The following is a 24,971-nucleotide window of genomic DNA, read 5'->3' as shown; positions in this document are numbered from 1 at the left end:
AGGTCTCTGAGCTTATCCTCCCTGGAGATGTGGACAATGTGAACTCGTGTGACTGAAGCTCTTCACAGGACAGTAGCTATCCCCACCCATCACTCAACATCATTTCAAAGCATTTCCAAGATACCACTCATGCTGTCTCTGCAAAATCATCCAAATTCACTGAAAGGATAAGCAAATGTCAACGTCCTCTCCCAGGCTAATGTCCTCAGCATTGAGGCCTTGGTTACTTTCTAATGCCTACACGTCCTGACACCAGACTCCTGAAACAGACACTCTTTTCGGACTTCTGTCGTGGGAGATTACAAGGCAGAGAAAAATAGTCAAGAATTTGCTCTGGGAACTGCCTACAAAGGTTACTTTTACCTTTATAGTAAGTCAATTAATCACTTGAAAATGTATATTTAAGGTTGATCCTTTCCATGCCTACTATGCTGCCTGTTCATGCTAATCCCATTTACCCACACTGGGCCTGTATCGCTTTACTTCTTTCCTATCTCTGTCCCAATGCCTTTTAAATGTTGTAATTGTATCTGCCTCTGGCAGCTTGTTCCACCACCCTCTGTGCAAAACCTTGTCCCTCAGATCTTCTTTAAGTTTCTACCTGCTCATTGTACACCTATGCCTTCTAGTTTTGGACATTATGTTTGTTTCCTGTGACAAACTTTTTTCTTTTTTCATCTAGGAAGCTTTGTGCTACAAGCTAATTGTTCTTTTTAATTCTTTTCATGCTTTTTTTTAAAAGAAGATAGAATCTGGTTTGCCAGATACTCTAGCACACACCACCCAAAAGTCATCAATATAGTATTTTAAGGAAATGAAGGACAATTTAATTTTAGCTTGGTCTGGATCATATATTACAGCCATAGTGCATGTACGCTCACTTCTACGTTGCTTTTAATATAGCAAAGTATCCCTAGGCACTTTAAAGGGGAATTATTCAACAAACTTTGACATTAGACACTATAGGAAAATACTAGATCAGAAAACCAAAAGCTTAGGCTTGGTTTAAGGAGGGTATTAATGTTGGAGAAAGATGGAAATGATTTAAGAAAGGAACACCAGCAGCTGAAGATGCAGCCACTAACGTTGTGTCCAATGAAACTTGAGATGTGCATGTGGCAAAAAGGGCTGAAGAGATCTTGGCGACATGCAGGACTTAGAAGTTACATGCATAGAAAGGCAAGACTGCGGAGGGAACAGAACACATGGATGTGAATGTTAAAATTTAGATATTGGTGGGTTGGGAGCCAATACTGTGCAGCAATCTCAGGGATGTGCAGGAGAGCGGATGGTGCAAGTTCATATGTAGACTGCAGAGTTTGGGTGTTCAAGTTTTTAAAACATACAAGATGGGGGATGGCTAGGAGAGCAATGGAATCATTGAGTGCTGAAGCAACAAAACTTTGGCATTTCAACAACAATTGAGCTGAATTAGCAACAAATTAGTGGCTTTCCCCAAATTCAAACCGTGGCTTTCATACGACATAATTTGGATATATTTCCTGAATACGTTGTCATCTCACATGATCGTATCTTTTTTTTGAATCATTCAAGGGATGTGAGTTTTGCAGGCTGTGCCATCATTTAATGACCTATCTTGAATTGCCCTTGAGAAGGTGGTGGTGAGCTGCCTTCTTGAACTGCTGCAGTCCTTCAGGTGTGGGTATACCCATATTGCTGTTAGGGAGAGATTTCCAGGATTTTGATCCAATCTTTTCAATATTGCAAATAGTTTGTAATGCAGAACAGCACTGCCACAGTGTTTGGCCAAAAGCTACATGTTAGCTCTTTCAAAAATTAGATTTGTAAACTACAATTTTTGAAATGTTAACCTGATTCCCAATTAACAATCCATATAATGCCTTTAATATGAAGTATTAAAGTTTCACACCAACATTATTGAACAATGAGAAATGAGTGAGTTTGGATGGCCTCACAAAGGATGGAATGAATGAGGGTGATCAGAGGAGCTTTGGAATCTCCAAGTCTGTGGTAACACAGGCATGGGGTGAAGTTTTCAACAGATGAACTGAATAACTGAAAAGATCAGAGAGTATCTTCTGTTCTCAGATCCAAATATAATAAGAATGACTTAATATAATTCAGCACTTCATTATCTACACTTTAAGCTGTTAATTTTCCTCTAAATTACTATCCACTTTTGGCCATTGTATTAGCTTACTGAATTCAAATTTATTTTTGGGAGAATATGGAAAGAAGCTCTTGGCTTTATATTAGTACATCTATTTGTATGCATTGTTGTTCTCTTTGTCCTGATCACTGGCAATGTTCTTTTTTGAAAAAAAAATGTTTTAGATGATGCTTTCAACGAAGAGCAGCACACTCTTAGCATGATGCATTACAAGTTATTTTAGAAATGATTAAAGACACATGAGATCTTCTAAATGTAACTTAATTTTCAACATCTTCCTGGACGTTTCTGGCTTCCAGCTGATCCTTAAAAGTCCTTCAAGTAGTCAGATTCATTCTGACCAACTCTGGTCAGAGACTACAGGAGCCAATCCAGTGCCCGCAAGAAATGGTTCACCTACTTTTATCGTGCGAAAGTGTTGCTGTGTCCAGCATTAATACCCTGCAAAATCCAGTGTGAAATGGCATTGGGGTATCTTACACCCAGATATAAGTGTTAAAACTTAACAAGTGGATTCCCTACCAGAACCTCACTTAGTTTAGCACGGCTCTCAACTCTTAGCTGGCCAACAATCAGATAAGGTGTAAAATAAAAGTTCAAACCTTATTTGATTGTTGGCCAGCTAAGAGTTGAGAGCTGTGCTAAACTGAGTGAGGTCCTAGTAGGGAACCCACTTGTTAAATTTTCACACTTGTATCTTGGTGTAAGGCACACTCCCCATGGTATGATGGATCACAGTAACACACACTGTGACCAATGTAGAGACTGCAGGGAAGGGGAGGGAGCTGCCGCATTCCTTGAAAGTGACATGTAAATCCTGGCCAATGTGATACATCCCAGGACTAAAGTCCTGTGCACCAGAACCATGAGCTCTTCCCATGAGATGGTGATAGTAAATCTCCCGGAGGAGTAAGAATCTCCACACAATGGAGCAATGTAGAGAGAAATGTTGCATTCTCACAAGATATGACAGACTAGCCTGCACATCGACATTTACAACCAGAGAGGGGAGATCCTCACAGGAAGATGCATTTCTTGTGGATGTCTGAGAGTACCAGATCTTAAGAAATATAGAGACATCGTAGCAACAATTAAAATATTTGGGCCAGAAATTTTCTCGTTCATGTGTTACAGTCAATGCAGAGACACAGAAAATATGATTTTTATGTCATCTGGGGCCTCTGCCTGATCTGCAGTGCACAATGTAGATGGTAATGATTGAGATGTGGGAAGGCTCACTTGGTGGTGCATTAGATATAATTTTGCAAACTCCATAGAAGTATCTCTCTGTCAAGGTGTTACCCTGTGTCAACAAGGCTTCCCTCTTCAGCTCACTGGGGAGATGAGGCTGAAGATGCTGTGCAGGGGTATCCCCCAGAAGATTCCTTTTCCTCCTGCTGCTGCTGGAGTTCTTTATGTCCTGCCTCATGTCATCCTCACACCTGGTCTCTTTGCTGCTCTTCTGATTACTACGTTTAAGGGGCATTCAAAGACACTTAAATAGGCAAGGCATAGATGGACATAATCCTAATGTGGGCAAATGGGACGAGGGTATATGGGCAAAGGGTCAGCATGGGCTTAGTCGGCCAAAGGGCCTGTTTCTGTGCCGTGTAACTCTGGTCCTGGTTGCTATCCTTGGTTTGCAAGATAGTGCAAGGTGTATTAACATAGTCAATGACGATTTGAAAGGTTAGAAAAAGACTTACTAAAAGGGGCAAGAAAAGACAAATCAGTGTTGCTTTTTTCAGAGAAACATTTTTATCATGTGTACTCCACATAGGCTCAAGAAAATGGAGCCACATGTTGCAGTTCTTCAGCATCAGGTCTGTAAGTTTATTAAGGTTGGTCCCAAACACCTAATCCTGGTTTGATCAAAGGAAGATAGTTTGAATTTCAGGAAACTGCTTTTGTTTGCTTGACAGAAGGTATCATTCTGAAAGCTGTACCAAACCATTGTTGAAGTAAAATGAAGGCAAGGAGACCAGTGTAACTCTGCATACAAGTGCAAATACACCAGGCTCAAGTATTACAATATCATTTTGGTGGAAGTAAAACAGCAGCTCAAGCACAAGTAGGCTTCACGGAGATGGAGATGTTTTTCATGGCCAATGATATGCTTGAACTGGAAGACAATGCTGATACCACTTTAGGCATTGAATAGTTGTGGAATATGGCTTTGAGATGTATCATATACCTTGCAGAGATATTGTTTTATCATATTGTTTGCAAAGATAGCTCACAGATTGGAAGAATACACAAACCTAGAGCTGGTAGAGAGCTACAAATTATGGCACATGCAATCAGAAGCAGGTAGAAACTGCGAATGATTAAATCCTTGCACTCAAAGAGAGGTTTGTGCGCGGCCTCAGAAACAGAATGACCTTGTTGAGGCTGTCAGCCACAAAAAGCCGTCCATTTGGAAATCAAAGAAACTGCAACTGCTGAAACTCAGAAATATAAACAGAATATCCTGGAAGCATGAGCAAGTCAAGGAGCATGAGTGGAAAGAGAAAGACAATTAAGATATTTATTTATTAGTCACGCGTACATCGAAACACACAGTGAAACGCGTCTTTTTGCATAGAGTGTTCTGGGGGCAGCCCTGCTGAAGATCCTTCGTCAGAACTGGGTAAGAGAGAAAAACAAGTTAGGGTTAAGATGTAGAGAGAGAGAGCAGGGGAGAGATAACCTGGGCTAAGGGATTATCTGTGAAAGGATGAGGCCAAAGTTGCCTTGGGGATAAGTAATGATCAATGGGATAATGGCAGCCACTAGGGAGTGATAGATAGCACTGTGCCTTATCATTCTCCAACTGCCACCATTAACCAAACCTTACATTTGATGTGCCATGGAGGAGAGAAAGGGATGGCAGCCATGCGTGCCAATGAATTCTATTTTGTGCCTGCCCAAAGCTTTTTCCCAGCAACAAGGGCAGTATTATTCAGCTGCAAAATCAGTGTTTTAGAGTTACCTGTACACATCCCACACAAAACTATCATTTTAAACAGTCAAAATATTGCTCGTCAGGAGAAAGGACACAAAACAGTAGCCTATAATATGAAGCTTAAGATAACATACAGGAGTGCATTATCAAATGTGACATCAATACAGAGAGAACAACTTTCTCATAAAGCATATCTGCATAATATGACAACTCCTGTAGAAGATAAACAATTTACTTTGTTTTGCATCTACTTTACAAACAAGTGAGAGGCTGCAGGGCTGCAAAATTATTGCCCTGATTGATAGAAAGCCAAAAGAGATGCTGCTTGAGGCAGATTGTTCCATTATAGTATTCATTAAGTATTTGAATGGCAAGCAGTTTGGTCATGGACAAGGTCAGTTTTAAGACTTATTCAGCACAAGTTTTGAATGTCTTGGGACACTGCAATGTATGGTGTGCTATGATGGCTAGAATCTTGAGTTATCTATTAATTTTCTTCTGAACTATAATTAATTACCAGCAATTGGATTTAGAGCAGGAGCTCTGAAGAGAGGCGGGTCTCTGTGCATATGCTTGTGAGTTTCACCTTGCAAGAGTCTAAAAGAGGCACATTTGCAAATTGTTAATTGGCTAATTAACAGCAGCGAATAAAAGGAAGGTAGGTATAAGTGGAATGGCCATTGTGTGAGTGGGCCAGGGTTTGAGGCTTTGGCAAGCAGAGGCTAAGGCAAGTCTCTTTCTTCCTTTCTTTGATGTTTTCCTTTAGTGCTAGGCTAGAGTAGTTAGAATGGCTCCAGGGTCAATAGTATGTTCATCTTGTGAGATGTGGGAGTTCTGGGAGACATCCATTCTCCCTGATAGTTACATCTGCACAAGGTGCATCCAGCTGCAGCTCCTTACAGACTATGTTAGGGAACTGGAGCTGCAGCTGGATGACCTTTGGCTCCTATGGGAGAATAAGGAGTTCATAGATAAGAGCTACAGGGAGGTAGTCACTCCTAAGCTGCAGGAGGCAGGTAGCTGAGTGACTGTCAGGAGAAGGAAGGAGAATAGGCAGGGAGTTCAGATACCTCCTGTGGCCGTTCCTGTCAATAACAGGTATACTGATTTGGATACCGTTTGGGGGGGGGGGGGGGGGAAGCTGCAGTGACCAGGTATCTGGTACTGAGCCTGGCTGTGTGGTTCAGAAGGGAAGGGGGGGGGGAGAAGAGAAGAGGAGAGTGGTCGTGATGGGAGATTCAACGGTAAGGGGAGCAGACAGGAGATTCTGTGAACGTCAAAGAGATTCTTGGATGGTATGTTGACTCCTGAGTGCCAGGGTCTGGGATGTCTCGGATCAGGTCCACAGCATTCTGAAAGGGGAGAGCGAATAGCCAGAAGTCATGGTACATATTGGTACCAATGACATAGGTAGGAAAAGAGATGAGGTCCTGAAGAGGTAATAGAGGGAGCAAGGTAGGAAGCTGAAAAGCAGGACCTCCAGAGTAGTAATCTCTGGATTGCTGCCTGTGCCATGCACCAGTGAGGGTAAAAATAGGTTGATTTGGCAGATGAATGTGTGGCTGAGGAGTTGGGGCAGGGTTTCAGATTTATGGATCATTGGGATCTCTTCTGGGGAAGGTATGACCTGTACAACAGGGATGGGTTACACCTGAACTGGAAGGGGACCAATATTCTTGCAGGCAGGTTTGCTAGAGCTGTTGGGGAGGTTTTCAACTAGTTTGGCAGGGGGATGGGAACCTGAGTGATTGGTCAGAGGATGGTGCATTTAGTGTACAAGTGGATGCAGTGTGTACAAAGAAGGATGAGGAAGGATAGGCAGTTCAAAGGTCATAATTCTAGTCAGTTGGATGGGCTGAAGTGGGTCTACTTTAATACGAGAAGTATCAGGAACAAGGGTGATCAACTTAGAACCTGGGTAAGTACATGGAACTATGACGTTGTGGCCATTGCAGAGATTTGGCTGTCACCAGGGCAGGAATGGCTGCTGCATATTCTGACGTTTGGATATTTCAAAATGGACCGGGAGGGGGAGCGGCTTTGCTGATCAGGGACAATATCATAGCTGTAGAAAGGGAGGATGTCCTGGAGGATTGTTTACTGAGTCAGTGTGGGTAGAAGTCAGAAGAAGGGAGTGATCACTATTGGGAGTATTCTACAGACCTCCCCCACCCCCAAACAGCAGCAGAGACACTGAGGAGCAGATCAGGAGGCAGATTTTGGAAAGGTGCAAAAATTATAGGATTGTTCTCATGGGTGATTTCAACTTCCCTAATGTTGATTGGCACCTCCTTGGTATAAAGGGAATAGATGGGACAGAGTTTGTTAGGTGTGTCCAGGAAGGATTCCTGACACAGTATGTGGGCAGGCCGGCTAAAGGAGAGGCCATTGTGGACCTAGTACTAGGCAATGAGCCTGATCAGGTTTCAGGTCTTGGTGGGAGAGCATTTTGGAGACAGTGACCATAACTCCTTGACCTTTACCATGGAGAGGGATAGGAGCAGACAATATGAGAAAATATTTAATTGGGGGAGGGGGAATTATGATGCTATTAGGTAGGAACTTGGAAGCATAAATTGGGAACAGCTATTCTTGGAAGTGCACAACAGAGATGTGCAGGTTGTTGAATAAGTACTTGCATGGGGTTCTGGATAGGTTTGTCCCACTGATGCAGGGTAAGGATGGTAGAGTGAAGGAACCGTGGTTGACAAGAGACATAGAGTATCTCGTCAAGAGGAAGAAAGAAGCTTACCTAAGGTTTAGAAAGCAAGGATCAGACAGAGCTCTGGAGAGTTGCAAGGTAACCAGGAGGGGGCTTGGGAGAGCTAGAAGGGGGCATGAGAAGGCCTTGGTGAGTAGGATTAAGGAAAGCTCCAAGGTGTTCTACATGTATGTGAAGAATAGGAGGATGACTAGAGTGAGGGTAGGATCGATCAGGGATAAAAGAGGAAACGTGCCTGGAGTCGGAAAGGTAGGGGAGGTCCTTAATGAACACGTTGCTTCAGTATTCACCAGTGAGAGAGACCTTGATGTTTGTGAGGATGGTGCACAACTGGCTGATTTGCTGGAGCATGTCGACGTGAGGAAAGAGGATGTGCTGGAACTTCTGAAAAACATTAGGATAGATAGATCACTGGGGCCAGACAGGATATATCCAAGGTTATTACAGGAAGTGAGGGAAGAGACTGCTGCGCCTTTGTGTCCTCACTGGCCACAGGAGCAGTGCCAGATGATTGGAGGGTGGCAAGTGTTGCTCCTCCCTTCAAGAAAGGGAGTAGGGATAACCCTGGGAATTATAGGCCAGTGAGTCTTTCTTCACTTATGGGCAAATTACTCGAAGATTCATAGAGACAGGATTTATGGGCACTTGGAGAAGCATAGGCTGATTAAGGACAGTCAACATGGCTTTGTGAGGGGCAGGTCGTGCCTCATGAGCCTGATTGAATTCTTTGAAGATGTGACAAAGCACATTGATGAAGGTAGAGCAGTGGATGCGGTGTACATGGATTTTAGTAAGGTGTTTGATAAGGTTCCTCATGGAAGGCTTGTTCAGAAGGTCAGGAGACATGAGATCCAGGGATACTTAGCTGTGTGAATTCAGAATTGGCTTGCCCATAGAAGACAGGGTGGTTGTAGGTGGAGCATATTCTGCCTGAAGGTCAGTGACCAGTGGTGTTCAGCAGGGATCTGTTCTGGGATCCTTGCTCTTTGTGATTTTTATAAATGACTTGGATGAGGATGTAGAAGGGTAGGTTAGTAAGTTTGCAGATGACATGAAAGTTGGTGGCATTGTGTATAGAAGGTTGTTGTAGGTTACGATAGGATGCAGACCTGGGCTGAAGTGGCAGATGGAGTTCAACTGGGATAAGTGTGAGGTGATACACTTTGGAAGATCGAATTTGAAAGCAGGATACAAGGTTAATGGCAGGGCTCTCAGCAGTGTGGAGTAACAGAGGGATCTTGGAGGCCACGTCCATAGATCTCTCAAGGTTGCCACACAGGTAGATATGGTTGTTAAGGCGGCATATGGTGTGTTGGCCTTCGTTAGTTGGGGTATTCAGTTCAAGTGCCGAAAGGTAATGTTGCAGCTCTAGAGAACTCTGGTTAGACCACGCTTGGAGTATTGTGTTCAGTTCTAGTCGCCTCAATATGGGAAGGATGTGGAAGCTTTAGAAGGTGCAGAGGAGATTTACCAGGATGCTGCTTGGATTGACGAGTATGTCTTATGAGGATCAGTTGAGTGAGCTAGGGCTTTTCTCTTTGGAGCAAAGGAAATTAAAAGGAGACTTGATAGAAGTGTACAAGATGATAAGAGGCATAGCTCAGTCACAGACTTTTTCCCAGGGCAAAAATGGCTAACATGAGGGGGCATAATTTTAAGATGATTGGAGGAAGGTATGGGGGGTTATCAGAGGCAAGTTCTTTTCACAAAGTGGTGGGTGCATGGAATGCACTGCCAGGAGTGCAAGTAGAGGCAGATACATTAGGGACATTTAAGAGACTCTTAGATAGCCCCCCATTTTTCTATCATTCATGTGCCTATGTGGGAGGGAAGGGTTAGATAGATCTTAGAGCAGGGTGAAATGTGGGCACAACATCTTGGGCCAAAGGGCCTGTACTGTGCTGTAACATTCTATAATAAGCAAAGATTGCTTGACATGATCAGAAATTGATTGGACAGGGTTGTTTTCTGCTCAAAGTAAAATTCTGACATGATTAACACTTATAGTCAAAATCCCACAGTGAAAGTTCAATTTTCACATTGCATAGATGAGGATTTTCTCGTAGCAGCTATGTTGCTCAGGTGACTCAGCATGATGCAGTTCTGAGGAAGGTTTATAGGTCACTTTGATTGGATGGACTGGCTTGGAGAGGTGATGAAATGAAGCTTCCTAAAATGGGGTAGATGGCAAACAATTTGCTTTGTTTTGCACCTACTTTACAAACAACATTAGTAAGAGGCTGTACGACTATAAAAGTAAAGCCATAAAATCCCCAGCTGTTATATAATTGATTTGTTTGAATTATCAACTGATAAGGATATTGAATATGAGGACATTCAGTAGTCATTCCAAATGTCCTTGGGAAAAGAATTTGATAAAAACTGAAGATAGTGGAATTGTCATTATAAAAGCCATTGCAAGAAGTTCTGGGTATTGGCCAAAGCTTAGTAAAAAGAATAAGACAAAGTTGTATCCACGTGTACAATGTTTGAATGATCAGATCAATGCAACCTATGTCCATGTAAATTGCTGCCGTAACCATTCCAGCATTGACATTTTCTTGTGCTTAGATTCACTCAATTCATTTTGAGTATAATATATCAATGAAGACTTGGGCCGCATCCCCGCTATGCATGGAATATCTGAAGAATTAGTTTGACAATGGACCATAGTTCAATTTGCCTTTACTTGAGAGTTTTAGAATTTAGAACAGTACAGCACAGGAAGAGGCCCTTCAGCCCATGATGTCTGTGCTGGCCTTGATGCCAATTTAACCTAATCCCATCTGCCTGCACTTGGTCTACATCCCTCCATCCCCTGCCTGTTCACGTCTGTCTAAATGCCTCTTAAATGTTGCTATCGTATCTACTTCCACCACCTGCCCCTGCAGCATGTTCCAGGCACCTGCCACTCTGTTTAAAAAAAGAAATCTTGCTTCACTAATCTCCTTTAAATTTTTCCCCTCTCACCTTAAATCCATGCCCTTTAGTATTTGACATTTCCATCCTGGGAAAAAGACTATTTACCCCATTTATGCATCTCATAATTTTATGTACTTGTATCAGGTCTCCCCTCAGCCTCTGATGCTCCAGAAAAAACAATCTAAGTTTGTCCAACCTCTCCTTATAGCTAATAATGGCAAACAAAATAGCTGCTAATCATGCACTATAATGGCAAATATTCACTGATTCTTCCATGTCATCCTGCTCCCACTGGGGCAGCAGAGTGATCTGTACTGTTAAAAGTCTTGCAAAACCAAGAGTTCCAATTTTACCTTGCTTTCATGGTGAGTTATCAATTAGCTAACTGTTTTAAATACTCTACTGTGGATTATTGATGGTTCTCTGGCAGATCTGCTTTTACAAATGGTTGAACTTGGTACAGCCTAACTGTACCGAGGGGAGAGTGAAAACCCTCCTCTACAGAGGGGAGAGTGAAAAGGGAGCAGATAAAACAGGGACTGTTTCAAGGTAAAGAAAGGCAACTCTGACTAAGTCATTCAGAGTTGGCTGACACACGAGACAACAATGGTAGCTTTGAAGTAGTACAAACCTGTAGTCCAGAAAGATATTCAGATCAGAAATCCACACAGAAACATCCACGTGGATCAAGCTATCACCTCAAGAGGCATACATGTAGATACTGAAGTAATGCAGGATGATGCATCAACATCAGGGATAGATTCAGAGTAAATGGCTGTTCTGAAGCCACAGAAAAGCAAGAGGTTACAAGTTTAAGTACCAGGAATAAGGATAACTTCACAGCCACATACAGTTGAGGAGCTTGACCTAAGTAGGCCAGTCAACAGATTGAGTTTGAAATAATTGTGCAGACCTCTGAAAAGTGTTCACACAAGTACTTCTGGAGGCATCCATATAATGAGAATCTTCAAGTAATTTTTGGAGAAAACATTTCCTCCCGGTTGTAACATACTCTATGAACTTTGGAAGATGTTTGGTAGACTGCAATGAGTTCTGAAGTTACCCCTTCAGGTCTCCAGATGTCAGCAGGGTGCCCTTCAAATCACACAATATGCTCCAAGTTCTACTGAGGTTATTGCATGATGGTCACTGTGAGCAGCTTTCAGCACCAATTCACATCACTATGAACAGAAGTGGTTGTCATATGATCAGTGAAGTCATTTGGTGAAGCCTGACCTGAGGAAAAGGTCAGTCACAGCTAACATGGAATACACATGGTAGGGCCAGGTCCAATTTTACAACGGCACAATTTTACTTGGAAATAATTGCATATGTGACCTACTCCAGGTAAAATGGAGCTTCCTATGATTAGTACAAAAAGCAAATGAACTACATGATCCAGTTTCTAGGCAAGGGGATGCTCTGCAAGATTCCTTCTCTTGAAAGTGTATGTGGATCACCATGCTAATCTTCCATGATCCTCAAAACTTTCTTCCAGAGTAATGAAGCAAAAATACAAGATAAACAGTAAAAGTTTATTCATGCTGCTGAAGGCAAGAACAAACAGAAATAAGCAACACTGAGTTCTAATGTCCTCTGGAACTCTGCTGAAACAATAGCACACTAATTCCTATAACTTGGGGATCTATTGCAATGCTTCCAGTGGGCAAATCAATACCTGAAACAAATCCTGCCAGATTATGTCGAGTGGCTGGCTGATGTGAAGACTTTTGGCCCAGCCAAGTAAAACTATGCCAGGACTATTATATTTGTAATGCACAACCTTAATCTGCACAAAGCACCCACCTGGTTTCATGAAAGAAACTTCAGCCACCTGAACGATGAGAGAAATTTAAATGGACCCTAGCTGGATTTCACTGGGAATAGGTTGGTCAGTGAAATAGATCAAAATTAATAGGTCTTTCCCTTTGTTCTTGCTGGGCAGGAGGTTTAAAATTATTACCTTTGTTCTATTTCACATCAAAAGTCTCATACTCGCATTTTGCTGAATTTACTGCTGCTTAATTTTATACACCAATTAACATTAAAGGCTAAATTTAAATTTTATTCTAAATTTAAATTTTATTTACAGCGTGGTAACAGGCCCTTCCAGCCCAATGAGTCCGCGCCACCCATTTTAAACCCAAATTAACCTACCCGTACGTCTTTTTGCAATGTGGGAGGAAACTGGAGCACCCGGAGGAAACCCACGCGGACACGGGAGAATGTACAAACTCCTTACAGACAGAGACAGGAATTGAACCCTGATCGCTGGCGCTGTAATAGCGTCGCGCTAACTGCTATGCTACCCTGCTGCCCCATTATACAAATCTTGCTGATGATAATAGAATATAATAGAAATTAGAGTAATGACATTTTGGTTTACACATTGAATAAAGGCATGTCAGCATGGAAGATACTTCCCTATATAAAACATTACCCATAAATTCAACGTGACACCTAGAAAACAAAGCTCATAATTATTCATGAAATTCCACAATGAGTTTTTTTTTAGTTACATTTATAAGCAAGAAGGGAATGTAATCACCAAGAATCTCCAGTCTAATCTGCAGAAAACGAGTAATGATTTTTTGCAGCTGGGTTTTACTATACAAAAATAAAGAGACTGGAAAGCCAATTCCACCACTTAATTATATTTGAAAGTCCATTTTAAAATTAACACTAATATATCCCTTACCTTCACATTGTAAGCAAATCATAATAGCTTATGTTTATTAAATTAGTGGTGAGAACCTGGAGCTTAATGTTTTCACTGATGAAAAGTAACAAATGCCTAATTTGAAAAACATATTAAGCAGTCATTATATACCCACACACACCTATTGCTACCACTATACACGAATTACCAGTGGATTAGGAAGAATTAAAGTTTAAAAATAACAGTATAATGGCAATGCAACATTAGTACCTGTGGTGAATAACTGTAGGTATACTTTTAAGAAATGAGTATATCATGAGGTATGACTTTAATATATTGTACCAGACACTGCTGTTTAGTTGAAAGTTACTGTCTTCAAAAAAAAAGCTCTGTTTATTGCTCTACCTCTGTCTTTGCACATACATGCAGCAACACAAGACACCTTGCAGATCCTACAGTCCCTTATAGAAGTCTACAAATATTGATATAGGGGAGAAGTACAAGTTAGAAACAAATGCAAAAACATTATAGAAAATGCTATAAAATGGATCAATCTTATCTGTGATTGATTATTTGTTGAACATTTTGCAGTAGCTTACAAAACATTATGAATGCATACTGGTATCTGTTTTTGAATGTGCAGAGAATGTACATTAGGGTCAGGTATTGGAAAGGCACAGATACACACAGGTTTTTCACCAGCCTCAGACCCTCAAAACTAGCCTGAGCAGATGAAGGGTTCCACAAAATTTGTTCTCTCTCCATAACATTCAGTTCTGGATCAAGATTCTTGGATTAATTGGAAAGCTCTACAAAAGAGCTGGCACAGGTGCCTTGGACCAGGTAAACCCCTCCTGTGCTCTGTCATTTTAAGATCCTATTTACAGCATACAGCATTGATAACAGCGTTTGTATGGCTAGACATCAGTTTAAATCCTAAGACTAATCATCCAATGCAGTAACTTGTAAGGATTAATTTGAAGACTGCTTGCACAGAAATCACAGGTAAATTATACCTTGTGACTTACTGCTGCCATTATAGTTAATCCGTCGTCTAACATGCTCTTTTGAAAAGGTGGCACTGTATGTAGTTAAAGTAGATAACGCCACTGGGAAAATCAGATCAGGAGCCAACGAAGACACTAATCCTTGAATGTAATATGAACTGATGACTTGACCAAGAATGCCATTGTGGTTTTTCAGGAAAAAGGGCAGCAGGAAGGGAATTCAAAGAAGACACCCAGTTGGCCAGTCCTTGAAACATTATTTACAACTTTAGCTTTGAGGCCAGCAGCTGTAGTTTGGGGCCATCACACTAAACTCTCAATCCCTCAAGACTCTTCCAAAGCTGCTTTCATGGGAGCAAACTAACCAAATGCTGCTGATCTCCTGCAACAAGTATTGCCCCTGTCTGTTTTGCGTGAACAACTGCTCTGGCAGATGCAAATCAAGCCAAGAGCTTTGGCATTCACTGGTTCACTTGATTTCTGTTCTGGGTTAAAGTTGAGCTCTTAGTCTACGGTTCGATTTGTTCTGAGTGATTAGCAAAGACATCTGAACCTGTGCATTGTTGCAAGAACAAAGTCAGTCAGTCTAGGGGCCAGAGATTATGTGGTGCACAAGTAGTAAATGTAGAATTACTTTATTGTGGTCAGTATAATGCCAGAAGTTAATTCTAGTACAGCCTCTGTTGTTTTTGATATAGAACAGATTACTATTAAGTACCATTAATAAATAAATAAGCTATCTGCATTCAATACTAATCACTTAATTTGAAGAGAGTCTCCAAATTTTGTCTAGTGTTTGAGGTAGAGTATGATGAGTGTATAATCTTTCCCCTAACAAAGATGAGATGTTAGTGGTAGTATTCTGATAAGTGCAGTAACAGTTTCTGCTGCAACACTGAACAACTACACTCAACAGATAAGGCATGTTGTAGTTTACAGTCAATGTTATATTCACTTATGGGATTGGCCAGTAACACCAAATAAATACATAGTATTAAAACCCCAGAACTGTGTTAGGCACAGAAATGTTAACAAGATGCGGCAAGTAATCACATCCTTATGTTTGTAGACGAGAATTATATAATGTATAATCAAGATAACATAGTGGGCCCACAAAAAAATATACTACCAACATTTTATGAGCATATCATATGGTGTCAAACAGCTCGTGTATGCATGGAAACTTTGAAGATTATGCTACATCTCTTAGTCAACACATGTAAAGAATACAGGACTGGGCTACAGGATAAACTTCAGCCAAAATTATGCTACACATTTACAAACTGGGGAACCAGATATTGTCAGTATCATTACCGAGTCAATGTACAAATCTAATCAGAATAATAACCAATGGACATCAGCTTTCATTTGAACATAAAACAAAAGAAAGCAAAAGTTTACTTACTTTTGTAAGTGGAACTGTGGCTATTTCCCCTGCCTTTTCTGATCTGAAAGAAAAATAATAAAGTATTTTTAAAGGAAATTTAGAGCAGATTACATGTTGAGATTTTACAGTTCCGAGCTCTCAGCAATGCACGACCAACTGCAGATTAGATTTCCAATACACAAATTAAGCAGCATTGCTGTTGGGAGGACATAACTCTGGGACAGGGGTTAGACCACTCTTTGAAGAACCCAGATAACATTCGTGCCATTGAAATAAATAAATGAAAATGAGGCATTTTGTCCATTGGATGGGTGACAGATAACTAGTGGTGAAGTCAAAAATTTACTCTTTTATTGCTTCAAAATATGAGGTATTTGTATTTAACTCACATTATCAATTGGCTTGTAACTTCACTGACAGATTTCCATTTGAAAATAAATTGAAAATAACTATGAACTTTAGATAAATGCTTCAGAAAGCCAATATGAGGGATGTCAACCTGGCTACATCCACAACTGGAGATGTTAAGCTCCAGTAGGGATGCAAGTGTCATTGATGACCGTACTTAGTGCCCTTGAGAAACAGGTAGTGAATCTTGAACTACTGCTGAGCTATGATGAAGGTACTACCACAGGGCTGTTTCAGGAGTTGATTCAGTGATGAAGAAGGAACAGTAATGTATTTTCAACTCATTATAATGTATGACATAGATGGGAACTTGCAAACAGTGGTACTCCTCTCCATGTCCAAATCCAAACTGTCAAAGAAGCATTGATAAGTTTCATCACGGTGCCTACTGGATGCCAAATCTATTACTTCTATCCCATTTTGCATTTTGGTGTTGCTGCACACACAATGTAGGCTGCTCAAAGCATGAAGATGCATTAGAGATCAAAATGATCACTTCTACCAATATGACACACAGATGGTGAAGATGAGGTCAAGCCCATTCTGCCAGTAATTTATAGCTACAGATCTCATCAGAGCCTTGATCATGGACCGAAGGTCTGAATTCCAGTGGTAAGACAAGAGCTATTGCTCCTGACATCAAGGCAGCTTTTCACCAAATGCAGCATCAAGGAAGCCTGATAAAAGTGAAGTCAGTGAGTATCAAGGGGAAAACACTTCAATGGCTGGAACTATACCTTGAACATTGGAGGACCTAATTACTGGACGTCAATCAACCCAGCTTCAGGATATGGCAACACATGCCCCTCGGTATCCTAGGCCCAGACATTTTAAACTGTTTCACCGATGACTTTCAAACCACCTCAGGGTCAGAAGTGGGGATATTTACTGATGATTGCACAATGTTAAATTCCATTCATAATTTCTCAGCAAATGAAGCAGTCCATGCCTGCATGCAGGCTGATAATGGACAACTAACAGTCAGATGACAAAAGGCCAGGCAATGACATCTTCAGCAAGGAAGTATAATGGCTTACACTTGATATTCAGTAGCATAACTATTCCCAAGTCCCTATCATCAACATTAAAGCATTGTTAACTGAAATGTTAACTCTGTTTTTCTTTTGACTGACAATGGCTGACTTGCTGAGTGTTTCCAGCATTTCGTGTCTTTACCCCACCATCAACATCCTGGTCAGTCGACGATGGCCAGCCACTTAACACTGTGGTTCCAAGAACATGTCAGAGGCTGGGAATCCTGCAGTGGGGCATTCACCTTTTGACATTCTAGGTCTTTCCATCGTCTTCATAAATCAAGAATGCTGCACATAGCTACTCACTTGCCTGGATAAGTGAAGTACCAACAACATTAAAATAACACCATTCAGGACAAAGCAGCCCACTTGAAAGCACTCCAACCATCACCCAAAATGTTCAATCTCTCTGCCATCTGCATTGTGGCTGCAATATATGCCATCCACAAGATACACTGCAGTTACTCATCTAGGCATCTCCCAAACCTGAGATGTCTACCACCAAGAAGGACAAGAACAGATGCAAGGGAACAACATCACCTGCAGGTCCCTCAAGGTACATACTGTATGGACTTGGAAATGTATTGTTGTACTTTCTTCATCACAGGGTCTAGATTCTGAAAATATGAAAGCCTATGTACCAATATGGAAAAAGGGGGCTAGCCTTCAGGAACATAAGAACTAAGAGTAGGTCAGTTGGCCCCTTGAGCCTCCTTAGCTATTCAATATCATGGCTGTTCCCATCTTGTCCAATTTCCCATCTTGTTCACCTTCCCCTCAAATCCTTTGCACACCAAATTATCAATCAGACTTCAACAACCAAGGATCTTAATAACCAAGGATCTAATGTAGAGAATTCCAAAGATTAACAACCCTGTGTAAACAACTTGCTCCTCATCACAATACTAATTATGGCCTCTGATCCTGAGACCATATCCCATTGGTAGCATTCTTGCTCTGAATCCAAGGTTCAAACCCTACTCCAGTCAAACACAAGAATATAAACTGCATCCCAGTGCAACCCCAAGGAAATCCGGCATTTTTGGAGTGCTGTCATTTGGATGAGGAGTTAATCCGAGGTAATATCTGCACACCTAAGTGGATATAAAAAAGATCTCATGGTACAATTTAGGAGAACAGAAGAAATAATTGTGGCATCATGGCTGGAATTATCTCCTCTCACTCAACATCATTAAAAAAAAGAACATCATCACATTACAGAGTATTGGAGTATCCAGCCGTTTCCCCACCACTGGACTCACCAGTGAGTTCAGTAGCAAAGCACCAACGTGCTGAAGGGAGGATTTGCATGCATTTTGCATCCAGCCAGTGAGTGAGATTCCTAATTAACCCCATCTCAGCGCACAAGGCAAGCTCTAAAATAGCTTGTACCCTTCAGTGTTCTGTGAAGCATTTCTACAGTAACTGTCCCAAGTGCACTCCATGAACTCATTTTGCAAGTTAATTTTACCTATTCGATTTGACCAGTGCGTCAAGATTACAGTTCTGCACATTTGACTACAAGCTGTACTTATTAATACATTATCCACTAGTACAGCTGCTATTACAGGGGCTTCATATACAGCTCCTATCAGCGTTTTAGTCTCTCGCGACCTCTTTTCTCCAATAATCTTACATTTTTTTTGATCCTTGGAATATTTAGATTCCCTTGGACACCATGCAACCAGTTTTTTTGTAATGGCTATTAGACCAAACCTTCCTATCCACATCTGATCCGTCAATATGTTTATCTTGTCACAAGTACTATAAGTATTAAGATAATGATCTTTTATTTTAAACTGTTCACCAGTTCACATACATTATTTCCACAGTTCCACTATTACTGTTAAAATCACCAACCCTTTCATTAACCACATTCTAAACAACATACAAATTTCTACTTATGCTACTGTGTTCAACACTTCCTTTTATATTTATAATCTTTGCCTCACCTGAACCCTTCTCCTACCCCTGTATATGCATAAGAACTGTGCATTCATGCTGAAAGAATATTGCAATCTAAAGCAGCAGAGGTATTAGATTGACATCAAAATCTGGTCCAAATCATGAACAAAACCACAGACACAAAAGTACAGAAGAGCAAAAGGACCATATTCAAGAAGTGATGATGACAAACATTATGGCAGGATACATAGCAAAAACGACCTTCTCAGAACTAGATCTACATCCCCTGCTGATAACACGACATCGTAGCTAATGGCATACTCACGTGGGAATCAATGGAGTGGAAAACAAGACATTTCCAGTATCCTATTCAAAGCTTTGCATATCAGCAGCAATGCTGTTAATAATTTACATGCTTGCTAATGTAAAAACATTACGTCTGGGAAATTTCTCTTTCAATAAACAACTCTCAGGTTTTTAACAGATAGAATAAAATACAATCACAATCTACAATCAACATAAATATATTTAATTATACAAAATTTCTTACTTATCATTCAACTAACCTAAATTGGTCATTTGTAAATTTTGCTTCATATTGTGATATTACAGAAGTATAATGAAAAACTTATTAACAATATTTTTTTCTACAATTTCAATTGACTATAAATTAGCTTTATTTTCTCTTATCCATTTTACTGATTGCTGACTATTAGCTCCCTGCAGCAAGGCCTTTGCACATAACATTCTGTGATGAGCATGCTTGCCCCAGGTATATTGAGGTCTTATTATCCTTAGCATGCTTGCTTCTATCAATGAAACCCCCTAGTAGGTACAAATCTATAGGACAAGGATTTGGGTGATACTGCATGAATAGAACACACTGTGGGACAGAAAATAGGGATCTTGAGCTGTACAAACAGAGGAATAGAATACCAAAGCCAGGAAGTGATTACTTATTCAAAAAAACATGTAGTTAGGCTGAGGTTGCTAAATTATGTGAAGAGCACACAGACTGTGAAAAATCTATAGAAAGGCTCTTCATGGCCACTGAATGGCAGAAACAAATGGTGGTGCCCACACAATACTGAAAGTATGAAACAGCATCTGCTCAACTTGGCCTTAAGTGTTACAAAATAAGTAAATAGCGGAAAAAAAAGGAATAATGAAGTAATGTTCATGAGTTCATGGACCATTCAGAAATTTGATGGCAGGGGGGGAAGAAGTTGTTCCTAAAATGTTGAGTGTGGGTCTTCAGGCTCCTGTACCTCCTCCCCAATGGTAGAAGGGGGCATGTCCCAGATGGTGAGGGTCCTCAGTGATAGATCCTGCCTTCTTGAGGCACCACCTCTTGAAGATGTCCTTTGTGGTAGGGAGGATTGTGCCCATGATGGAGCTGGTTGAGTCTACAACCCTCTGCAGCCACTTTTGATCCTGCGCATTGGAGTATCCATACCAGGGGGTGATGCAACCAGTCAGAATGCTCTCCACTGTACATCTGTAGAAACCGAATCTCAAACTCCTAACGAAGTAAAGCCATTGGCATGCCTTCTTCGTGATTGTATCAATAGCTTGGGCCCAGGATAGATCCTCTGAAACGTTGAAGCTGCTCACCCTTTCCACTGCTGACCCCTCAATGAGGACTGGTGTGTGTTCTCCTGACTCCCCCTTCCTGAAGTCCACAATCAATTCCTTGGTCTTGCTGATGCTGAGTGCAAGGTTGTTGTTGCGACACCACTCAACCAGCTGAACCATCTCACTCTTGTATGCCTCATCACCAGCTGAGATTTTACCAACAACAGTGGTGTCATCCGCAAATTTACAGGTGGTGTTTGAGCTGTGCTTAGCCACACAGTCATGAGTGTAGAGAGAGCAGAACAGTCCACACTGACTATGGTCTCCTGATAAGGAAGTCGAGGATCCAGTTGCAGAGCAAGGTACAGAGGTCCAGGTTTCAAAGCTAGTTGGTTAATACTGAGGGGATAATGGTGTTGAATGCCAAGCTGTAATCAATAAGCAGCAGCCTGGTGTTGTTTTGCTATTGACTAGGTACTCCAAAGCAGAGTGGAGAGCCAGTGAGATTGCATCCACTATAGACCTGTTGTGGCAGTAGGCGAATTGCTTTTGGTGAAAAGACAGCACCAATTTGAAGGATGTTACTTTGGAAGGAGAGCAAAATGTTTGTATTCTGCAATAAAATTGGCAGACCCATAGTAAGCTTATGCAATCAGAACAACACATCATATCAAGTTACTCAATTAAGGCTTGTCATCTAGCATCTTAGTAGAGCGAATTCAGTGTATAAACTTGGGTCTGAAACTCAAGTCCACAGCTTTTTGCAGCCAATGCAAGGGATATTTGTAATGTATGCTGGAGCACAATTGACAATATTTCCTTGATCCTAAACATCTTCCTTGTGTTCAGGGATTCTCATTACATCATCATCCTCATGTCTTTTTCATCCCACTCATGTACAAGCTCTGAAGAAAAGAGCATTAACAATGAACATTCAGCATCTAGAGGGCATAACAGAATGCAGGGAGCCCGGAGTTCTAAAACGTTTTGGTCCAGCAAAAGTGTTATAGCACAAATTGCACAACAGCCAAACACACATAACTGTGATTCACAATTAGGTCACAGCGACTTTCCCTGTGAAATGGTAAAGCATTAACTAATGAGAGCACCAGAGAGTATTTCTAAAAGAAACAACAGCATTACAAATTATGTCATAAAAACAATGCCCCACCAACCATCATTAATGCCGATTTCTACAGCTTTCTGTACCCCACCCTTCCAACCATAGGTCAGTAGTTTAACCCTCAAAATTGGCAAATCCACTAAAGTTTGGGATATACATATCTTGAAGCAGCTGAATACTGACAGTTCTTTTCCATATCCAACACAATTTGATGCATTTTATTAAGGTGATTGAGACATGAGAAACTTGTATGCATTTGCTTAAAAGGTAGCAGTTTAGGATACAAATTCTTCATGTAACTTAGAGCTCTTCAATGATGTTGGAGTTGCAACAACTATCAGGCCTAATCATCAATCTGAGCAATCACAGTTGCTTTCCTGTCTTGGATTAGATAATGATTAAGACAGCAGGTGTTGTGTCACCAAGCTGTTTTGTGAAGTTTGAAAAGGAGTATCATTGTTAGATTTTAACCTAATTCCGAGAAGCAAGTAGTGTTCATACATGTGATATGCCATTGCTCCAAAAATTGAATGTCTTGTGGTGAATCTGAGCAGGGAACAAGTATTACTGAAAATTTCTGAGAAATTAGAACACTGCAGTGAAATCTGTCAGAAATGAGAGGACCTAGAGGAAGCTCTACTAATGATAGCACTGAGACAAATCTTTGAGAAATGAGAGTCTTGCAGCAAGATACTGAGAGTGACAATTAGGTCACAGTGACTTTCTCTGTGAAATGGCAAAGCTTCAAATAACGAGAGCACCATAGGGTATTTCTAAAAGAAATGACAGCATTGCAATGATGTACTAAAAACAAGGACAATGCCAAATTGCAATGAGAAACAAATAAGTATGCTGTCAAGGACTGTAAAAAGAATTCATCTGAAAAAAATCACAGCAAAAGTGAATGTCAGTGTGTCATCACTGTATATTCAAAGAAATAATCTCTGAACTACACAAACTGCAAGAAACAGAGCAAAACAGTTGATCACTGACAGACACAAGTGCACTGTGGTTAATCAATGGGAAAAACGAGAACTGGCTGAATCACTGGGACAACACTGAAGCAGTGTGGCCTAACAGTGGGAAAAACTAAATCATAGCTAGTCACAGAGAGAAAAAAAAATAGGAGTATTGCCTTTAATCAATCACAGAGAGAAATTAGAATAATGTAGCTAATTAAAGGGAGAATTGAGGCCACAAATCCAATCAGCATCACAACTGTGAAATAATGGCACTGCAGCTAATTACAAGGCAGAAACATCATGAATAATATCATTAAGGAACCTCCAACTGAATATGTGCTATCATATTGTGTGTGAATTTGAGCAAGAAGCATATACTGCATTAAAGTCACGGCAAGAAATTACAATAAAAGGTTGATTTACTGGTCTCCAAAATCAGTTGAGACTGTGTAGAAAAGGGAAGTGCAGTCAAAGAATTGGCAACAGTACTCAATACTTCACCCTTATCCACACTCTCACTGTGATTCCCTGCTGAAAATGTAGGATTGTTAATTTACCCATAAATCACTCTAAGAAAGTGCTGTGGCATTCCATTGCAAGACAAATGGGTATCAAAATGAACAACTGAAAAACTTCGCTATCTCAGTTAATGATACAAACGTTTTGAGGTATGAGCCCCAATCATTGCCAAAAATAAGAATAACTTGTAAAACTAGTGATAGATGAATCACTGCAAGCTCCAAGAACACTGCAGAAAACTGCAACGGGAAAGAGGATCAAAGAAACAATCCCAGTTGTACTTAAACTCATGCATACTTCAGCAGGCATCAATGGATAGTTATCAGGTCATCTAAGATCATCCAACTCACCACTGGCGTGAGATGATGCCTGGGGTAGATCAGCTATGATCATATTGAATGGTGTTGTGGACTAGAGGGGCCTTCTTTTAAATTAATTTTAAATTTTACTTACAGCGTGGTAACAGGCTCTTCTGGCCCAATGAGTCCGCGCCACCCATTTTAAACCCAAGTTAACCTACCCGTACGTCTTTGCAATGTGGGAGGAAACCAGAGCACCCGGAGGAAACCCATGCAGATACGGGAGAACGTACAAACTACTTACAGACAGCGACAGGAATCGAACCCCGATCGCTGGCGCTGTAATAGCGTCGCGCTAACCGCTACACTACCATGACGCCCAATTCTTCTGCTTTTTTTTTAAAAAGAACTACGTGAAAATGAATCTTGCTTTTCTGATCTTTTATGGATCGGTTGTGCAACAGCAGTGGATTTGCCAGCTTGATGATCATTCAATTTTATTTTATTCATAGGTGATACAAGGACATCACAGGCAAACCCACTGTGCATTATCCATTTCCAAATGCACTTAGCAAATTAATAATAAGCCACCTTCTTGAGCTGTGGCAATTTTTAATGGTGAAGGTACTTCTCCATGGTTCTGTTAGTCAGGGAATTCTAATACTTAGAACAATTAAGATGCAGGAACTACTACACGTTTCCATGACAGAACTGTGTGCAGCCTGGAGGTGTATTTGCAGGTGATGATGTTCCCATGTCCTTGCTACTCACATCCTAGAATGTTGGAGATCCTAAACTTGGGGGTGCCATCAAAACAGCCTTGGCAAGTTATCATTATTATAACCCTGTTGAAAACAGCTTTTATCACTCTGCTGATGACTAGTCATTAGCCAGATTGGGTTTGTCCAGCTTTTTGTGCACAGACAGCATCTGGGCAGTTTTTCACATTGTCGATTGAATGCCAGTATTGTCATTGTACTAGAACAGTTCCAGATAGTTCTGGAGCTCTAGAGGATGGTAGGTGGAAACCCATAGAATGCTGCTTGCCAGAGCTCAACCTGATCCAAAGAAAATTTATGAGGCTTTCACTACAAATTACTCCCAAGATCATTCTCTTCTGAATGTGTACCACTGTGTTGGCACTTGCTGATGGGATAGGATGTATCCAGGAATAGTGATGGAAGTGTATGGCAATATGGCTGAAGGTAGGATTCTGAGAGCTGTTTGACTCTCTGTGGGATAGTGCTCCGAATCTGAGCACATTCCTAGACGTTTGGAAGAGGGCTTTGCTGCGCTGTTTATGCTGAGTGTGCCTTCACATATTTGAATCTGGTGCCTATGAGAATTCTAGTT

The 24,971-nt window shown here is 40.9% G+C and overlaps 1 protein-coding gene across 1 annotated transcript in view; it reads right to left on the bottom strand.

Annotated features, from left to right (window-relative positions):
* Window positions 1-24,971, bottom strand: part of si:ch211-51h4.2 (uncharacterized) — a 230,317-nt gene that overhangs the window by 56,748 nt on the left and 148,598 nt on the right. The window contains exon 12 of the mRNA XM_052018620.1: window positions 15,812-15,854. Coding sequence (XP_051874580.1) covers window positions 15,812-15,854 — 43 coding nt within the window. The remainder of the gene's footprint in view (window positions 1-15,811; window positions 15,855-24,971) is intronic.

This window comes from Pristis pectinata, chromosome 6, assembly GCF_009764475.1.
Source record: "Pristis pectinata isolate sPriPec2 chromosome 6, sPriPec2.1.pri, whole genome shotgun sequence".
NCBI lineage: Eukaryota > Metazoa > Chordata > Chondrichthyes > Rhinopristiformes > Pristidae > Pristis > Pristis pectinata.
This window is presented reverse-complemented; position numbering and strand designations above follow the sequence as displayed.